Consider the following 8,171-nt stretch of genomic DNA (forward strand, 5'->3'; position numbering starts at 1 on the left):
TTTGGAAATGGGAAAACGATCCCTCGTGGCGTCAATCATGTGGGTGCAGGCCCATATGGCCCTGCCCATTACCATTAGGTCCGTGCACTCTGATGCCGTAACATGCAACCCTTGAAACGTAGTAGAAGCCCTTTTTGAGATGGATTTTGTCACTTTTTTTTCATATTTTATGCAAGTAATTTATTTATGAATATACATATATTTATGGAGTGAAATGTGGTATGTTTCTATAATATACTGGAGTAACGCTCGTTAAAATAAGAAAAATAAAATTATAATATTTTTTGAACCAATATATAAAATGATCAAGATAAATTTATGAAATATTTTAAAATTTTTATTAATTTTTTTAAAATATATTAAAAGACGAGTATGTCATATTTTTTTTATTTGTAAGATTTAAGATATATTTATCTGGAGAGAAAGATAAACATATAAAAAATAACATATTAAAAGGTACATAACTTTTTTTAAAAAAATCGTTAAATAAACTTAACAAATATATATTAAAAATAATAAAATTTTAAAATACTTTTAATATTTTATCTCTTCTAATCTATATTTACGGATGAATTTGAAAGTTATGGAAGGAACCCACGAAGGGCGGAGGAAAGCGGACAAAGCAAGTGGGTCAGGTGATTGGGATTAAAGGGGGGCGAGCAAGCCGCGTTGATTGGCGCTCACTGCCGACCCAAAAACAAAAGGAATAAAGCGCTCACTGCGCTGCACATGGCAACGGGAGGAACGAGTGCTGCCACGGGACGGGACTACTGCTGCTGCTCCCACCCCTCTAATCCATGTTTTTGAAATTAATATTCCTGATTATAATCACATTAATTATTTAAAAATTATTATAGATATAAAAAAAACATTTTTACGTGATAATTATATAATATAGATTTTACAGTTTACAAGACATTAATGCCCGTAAATATTGACTGTTAACCTTATGTGGGTGCAATTGCCACAAGCGGCACGCATGCCGATTGAGATAGTCCATAGTCCACATGCCAACATGTGTGACAATTAATTTATGTCTACCCATCATCATAAATAAATGTAACAAAAAAAATCACTTAATGATCGTCTCAGCCCAGTCAAATTTTGTATAACTATAAATACAAAAAAAAAAAAAAAATCTATTCGAGGGTGAATTTATACATAATTTATTATATTTTTATTTTATAAATATAATTTATGAATTATTACGTGTTTTAAACGTAATGACAGTGGGTTTATGTATATATATATATAAAGAGTCTGGCAGGGGGATCAGTAGGATGCAGGGAATGTGCAGAACATGGTGTACATTACATGCTGCTTCACTGTCTCTAGTTTGTCACATGCAAATCCAGTCCTAATCCCCAGCTCGCTCAAACTAACCCCCCCTTCTTCTCCCTCTGCTTCTTCTCTCCTCTCATCATGTGCTTCCCATGTGCCTCTCTCTCACCTGTTGTGAGGCCTTTGCTGGCCCATACCACATTCACATGTGCCCTTTGGGGAGGCCACACCACCCAAAACAAGTTGGTCACACCCCCTTTCTTTTCCGCCCATTTTACCCAATTGCCCTTCCTCTCCCCATTACGTCCAAGCATACTTTTTCCCCATTTAACCCCAATTTGTCTTCAAGCTTACCAAGTTTATGGTTGTACGGTTTAAGATATTAAAATTAAAAAGGTCCCCTTTTTGACCGTTTTGGATCGTTTTCTGATTAGTACTATATTGTTGGGGGGCTCTGGTAAACCTTCAACTGTGTCTCTAACCCAACCCATAAATATATTTTTACTCCTCTATTTATTTTACTCCTCTATATTTTATTAAAATAAGTATGATAAAATTATATTATAATAAAATTTAAATATTTTTTAAATTAAAAAATGTATTAATCAAAATAAGATTGAGAATTATTTTAATATTTTTTATCAAATTATTTGTTAGTTTTTTTAAAATACACTTGAGAATACGTACATTATTTTTTCTTATTTGTAAGGATCAAGATAAATTTATTTCGAAAAATTTAAATAAGAAGTCACGTGAGTTCTTTCTTAAGAATTATCAAATAAATTTAACAATATAATAAAAAATATTTTTATTTAGAATACTTTTCATATTTCACTTTTTTTTTATCTATTTTTTAATTAACAAATACTAACTAAAGTGGTAACACCCTCTAATAAAAAATAAGTTTAGTCATTTTCAATATTACCATCAATATGATGATTTAGTTAAGAGGAAATTAATTTTTAAACACAAAATCGACATGTAAAAAATATATGTTAATTATGGTGTGTGGGGCGTAAAATTCTTCATTATTTATGTTAGTGACAAACTTATCTTTATAATAATAGGTAAAATTCAAAATGTATATTCTCTAATAATAGAAAAATTTTATAATCACACTCAAGAATAGAATTAGCTCGAGTCCTATTGAAAATAGATAAAATTTACTTAAAATTCTTATAAATTTAGACCATTTTTATTAAAAAATAGTCAGAATAGAAATTATCCTAAGAACTCGATAGACAGAATTTGGTTTAGTATTATCGCCCGAAGAGTTTGGATGGTGAGAGGAAGGGCATTTCGTGGAAGAAAGTACAGGGCCGGGAACTTTCACATGTGCGGTGGCAGATGGGCAGGCTTTCGCTGCCGAGCTCGCAAGTTGTGCCACCTTCCCGCTATTAACTCTTTCAAGTGAGATACGAGATTGTTGTCGTTTTCCGGACGAAATGACGGAAACACCCTCGCGACATGACAAAATATCTGTTGGGGTAGGGACCGGGCTAAAAAAAAAATAAACGATCTGGACCATTGAATTTGTGGGGGACAAAACACACCCCCCCACCAATTAATAGAAACCATGTTCTGCAAATCCCTCGCTCTTCTTCTCTATTTCTGGCAACAGATATTTTCCCAAATTTCCCCCTCTTATCATTAGTGGTAAAATTATAATAACGTATATATTGTACGTGTTTGGTGGATGCCAGCCACCCCAATTTCCTCAAATATCACACCCGAATTATTAGAAGCACATGCATTGGATATGTTCAGATACTATAAGCAATTTAGTTTCTTAAAGCTAAAATCACCACACACACACACAAAAAAAAAAAGAAAGGAAGGAAGTGGAGTGGCGTTTCTGTAGTTTTTGGAAACTTTAGGGGCATTACCCCAGGTTGCCATTACTTAAGCTCAATGACCAGCTTGCTTCTTCCGTAATACAATAACCAAGCCTCCCTCTCTCTCGCTCTCGCTCTTCGGCAATGAGTTCAAGAAGGCTAAAGAGCCCCGTCGCGAGGCCAATAAGGAGGAGAGAGAGCTGCCGGCGGCGAATTTTGAGAACGCATAAGAGTCCGAGAACTGCAGGATGCGGCGGCGTCGAGTGTTCCTCTGTTTCGGACAAGTTGGAGGCGCTGAAAAGCCTCATCCCGGCGCAGCATGGCGGTGACATAAAGGCAGAGCAGCTGTTCCAGCAAACGGCTGACTACATTGTTCTCCTCAAAACGCAAGTGTTGATTTTGCAGAAACTCGTCGACTTCTACGGCCAGAACCACAATGCTGTATAGTTTCCTGATTTAGCGCTTCATTTTTCAAATATATGGAGATGAGATCGTCGATCTCTCTCTCTCTCTCTCCTAATCCACTGTATGGCTACTTTAGATGCACTCCACCATTAATTAGTTAAACTGTGCGATCTGATGAAGTTTTGGTATTAGTTAATTTGTTTCTTCTTCTTCCTTCTTCTTCTTCTGTTTGTGTTTTTGCATTTTGAATTAATTCCTTGTTTCTGAAACCCTAGCGCCATGAATGAATCGGATGAGTCGGCTGACAGAAAAACTGGACAGAGCATTCTGAGAATTCACATGCTATCTCAGTGAAATTGAAAGCAGTGCCATTCCTTTCCTATACAAAAATGGAAAAAAAAAATTGCAGAACTTCGTTTGTTGATTTTTTTTTTTTTTTTTGGTCTTTTACAGTTTTACTTCAGCTTCATCGTGTATGTGCCATCTTTACAAGCTCATCAATGCTTTTATGCAACGTGGGGGTAAATTTACTCCAGTTTTTCTAAATAAACTCTTGGTAACTTTATTTCCTTGACCAAATAAATGATAAATTTATCCTCAAACTGCTTCTTAATTTCAAAGCTCTACCCATCTCTCTGCCTTCTCTGTCACCGTTTTCCTCTAGCTCTTCCATCACCGTTGGCCGCCGCTTTCAGACCCATCCCCATTCTTATTGGTCGCCGCCTTTAGACCCATCCTTACCGGTTGCCTTCTCCATGTCTGCCGCTATCGTCCGCCACCTCCATATCTGACACATCACGAAGTAAGGTCACAAAGAAAATTGGATTCTACCAGAATCTTGGAACAAATTCACATAATTCTATTATCAAAAACTACCTCTAAAAAAAGAGAAAAAGTGTTTAAATATTTCCTATCAAATTGACATGAAAATCTGCCATGAGCTCGCAAACCCCACAATTTCCTAGGAATGTGTGATTAACAGAGAGGCTCTTCCACTGAGGGCATCCGCAACTCAATTCGAACTCTCAAATTTGTGCTTGAGAATAAAAGAAAATTTCTGTAGAAAGGACACCTATCGAGCATGCATCTTATTGACATGTTTTTGGCTATTAATAAACTTAAGGCTTGATAATTAGTAAACAACACAAATTCCTTTTGTATAAGATAGTGTTTCCATTGCTTCAAGGCTCTCACAACTGCATAGAATTATTGGTCGTATGTACTCCATTTTTGCCTGGTGTCACTCATCTTTTTAGAAAAGAAAGCCATAGGTCTCTTTTCTTATGAGAGTACCGCCCCAACGCCCACACCACTAATATCACATTCAACCTCGAATACTTTGTCAAAACTTGCCGAGACTAGTACTGGAGTAGTGCACAACTTCTCCTTGATGATGGTGAAGCTCTTATCTTGTTCCTCTCCCCAACTGAATCATCCCTTCTTCAAACATTCAGTAAGTGGTGTCACGATGGTGCTAAAATGTTGAACAAGTCATCTATACAAAGTGGTTAAGCCATGGAAACTTCTCACATTTGACACAAATTTTGGAGTTGGCCACTCTCAAATTGCCTTGGTCTTCTCCTCATCCATATGTATACCATCCTCACCAACCACATAACCCAATAAAAGGAGTTTATTGGTGCAAAACATACACTTCTTCAGGTTGATGTAAAGTTGATTTTCTTTCAACATGTTCAGGACTTGCTTCAAATGAGTTAGATGTTCTCCTTTAGTCTTGTTATAGATGAGAATATCGTCGAAATACATAACATCAAAATAGCCAATAAAAGGTCTAAGTACTTTATTAATTAATCTCATAAAGGTGCTTAGAGTGTTGGTCAACCTAAAAGGCATTACCAACCATTCGTAGAGTTCATCATTGCTTTTGAATGTAGTTTTTCACTCGTCACCAGGTTTAATTTAGATCTGGTTGTAGCCATTGCGAAGATCTATCTTTGAAAACATACTAGACCCTTCAAGTACATCCAGCATGTCTTCAAGTCATAGAATATGAAACCCGTACTTCACAGTTATTTTATTAATAACGCAACTGTCAGCACACATGCGTCAAGTCATTTCTTTCTTAGGCACCAACATAACAAAAACAACACACAGACTCATGCCCTCTTTGATGAACCCCTTCCTCAACAAGTCTTCAATCTACTCTCTCATAATTTCATTCTTCTTTGGACTCATTCTGTAGTGAGACAAATTTAGAAGGCTTGCCCCTCGTATTAGGTCAATCTGGTGCTAAATATCTCGCATATGAGGTAATTCATTTGATAGCTCATCTAAAATTAAAATCTAAAAATCATTTAGTATTTTCTGCATTTCATCCAGAATCGTTTGCCCTTCATTAATGACCACGATAAGCCTTTTAACTATTATTGGACATATGCAGTCAGAGTATCTTATAGAATCCACAATTTCTTGCCTACTGCTCGTAAGTGTAAGAAAAATTTTTGACCTTTATTTGTTCGCACTTCCAATCTGCTTGAGAAGAGCCATGAAAATCTTGTGATTGTCCCACGTAAATATCACCACATTATCACATCCCTTGAAAGTAAAGTCAACATCAAATTGCCAAGGGCGACCCAAAAGAATATGGTAAGCATCCATATCAATGACATCACATACCACCTCATTCATGTAACGTCTACCAATGGAGAGTGGTACCTTACAAGTCTCAGGACTTGAACAGAAGTCCCCTATTTACCCAACCAAGAGAATACAGACTGTGATGATTTTCAGTTGATAATTACAACAGACTTACCAGTTTCTTTGATACAAAATTCTCGCAGTTTTCATTATCCACAATCACCCTGCACACTTTATTCATAACAGAACAAAGCGAATGAAATATGTTATGTTCCTGTCATTTTTCTTTTGGTAATAAGAGGACTTGCTGTAACACCAAATTTAGTCTATCTATTATTTTCTCGACCATGAACTCTACTACCTCTGAAAGTTCCTCACGCTTCACTAAATTAGCTCGTCTTCTTTTTAGACAATTGTTGGAGCAATGCCTAAATTTTTGGCACCTATAACAAATATCTACCGTAGGTCTGGCACACAAATTCTCCTTTGAGATGGAACTTGGCCTATCATTCTGTTAAGAAACTTATTGGTGCCTCTTTCTATACTAGCCTTATTTTGGGAATTAGATGAGCTAGCAATTACTTTTCCTTTGTCAGCAACACTGGTCGGTGGTTGTTTAACAAAAGGAACAACCCTACGATAGTTGGGGGTTATCTTGCCAGTTCCAATTATCTCAGCGTTCAACGTTGTGTTAATAGCTTCCTGCAAAGTCCAAATATTCTGCAACCCAATTTTATCTTATAGAGCAATTTTCAATCCATTAATATACTTGACTACTTTCTAATTTTCATACTCGATTAGATTGTTACGCTTTGTCAGTCTCATGAATTCATTGGTATAGTCTGATACTGATTGATTGCCCTGTGTGTATCCTAAATACATGCGATACAAAATCTGCTCATAGTCAATAGGTAAAAATCGGTCGATCATAAGTTGTTTCATCTTCTTCCAGGTTCAAACTCTATTATATTCTTGTCTCTGGCGAGTTTTCTATATCTAATCCCACCATATTGCAGCTACAGACTTCATACTGAAAGCCACAACCTTAACAGTTTTCTCTTCTGAAACCTCCATGATCTCTACAAATCGTTCCACTTTCACCATCCAATCTATGAATTCTTCAATCCTCAAGTTTCTTGAGAAATGAGGGATATCCGCCTTGATCCTATAATTGTCGAAGGTGTTTCGACTTTGACAATTATGGCATGGAGGCAAATCCTCGAAATCTTCATCAGAATTCAATTCACTCTCTTCTACTACAGGCCTCTTATTATTCCTCATTGTCCCCTTAACATGGGTAACCATCTCGTGATGGTTTCTTTGGTTAGGTTGTGGAGGGTTACCAACAATGGCTTGGGGAGGGCTAGCAACGTTGTTTCCTCTACTATTTCCAACAACCTGCAATAACAATTGACGAATCTCTCCGAGTTGTGTGGACAGATTGTCAATTCGTCGGTTCTGGGCATCAAATTTGGCCTTCATGGTAGCGATTTCATCACCCTATGGCAGATTAAATAGAAGAGGATAGCAATCAATGATATGGAGATGGAGAAACCGTGCCCTAATACCACTTGACGCAATACAAAATAAGGTTTCAAGAGAAATGAGGGATATATATTAATATAATATATATTATATTAATATATTTTCAATAATTGAGTATAATTTATCAACGAGTAATTGTAATAATTTTATCAGCAACATCAGTTTATAATTTATTTTTATTAAAATTTAGTATTTTTATTAATTTTATTTGTATTATTCAACAACATATTCATTTTAATTTTTTTATTAAGTTTTGATAGTTTATAAGATTTTTTAAATCAAATATATAACTATATAAATAATAACTTAAAACACATTTATTTAAATACATTATTAATTCAAATGTTATACAGTTTTAGACTTTACGCAATTTATAAGTAGAAAAGCTTATAAGTTAGAAAAGAAACGATAAGCCAAACAACTTTCCAGAACACCTTATTAAAAGTGCTATTAAAATAATTAAAAAACTCGATAGCATTTAAATTCTTGAAGTTTTAACAAACGCAC

General features: G+C 35.5%; 1 protein-coding gene across 1 annotated transcript; it reads left to right on the forward strand.

Moving 5' to 3' along the window:
- The first annotated feature begins 3,224 nt into the window (after nucleotides 1–3,224).
- Nucleotides 3,225–3,848, forward strand: LOC127804310 (uncharacterized). Its single transcript, XM_052341163.1, has one exon. It carries the CDS (start codon nucleotides 3,261–3,263, stop codon nucleotides 3,561–3,563), a length of 303 nt encoding a protein of 100 aa, XP_052197123.1. The 5' UTR covers nucleotides 3,225–3,260; the 3' UTR covers nucleotides 3,564–3,848.
- Nucleotides 3,849–8,171: the final 4,323 nt, after the last annotated feature.

Source organism: Diospyros lotus, chromosome 6, assembly GCF_014633365.1.
Source record: "Diospyros lotus cultivar Yz01 chromosome 6, ASM1463336v1, whole genome shotgun sequence".
NCBI classification, from domain to species: domain Eukaryota; kingdom Viridiplantae; phylum Streptophyta; class Magnoliopsida; order Ericales; family Ebenaceae; genus Diospyros; species Diospyros lotus.

Bases quoted from the DNA above. Each gene is read 5' to 3' on its own strand.
- LOC127804310 (XM_052341163.1), top strand. From the start codon at position 3,261: ATGAGTTCAAGAAGGCTAAAGAGCCCCGTCGCGAGGCCAATAAGGAGG.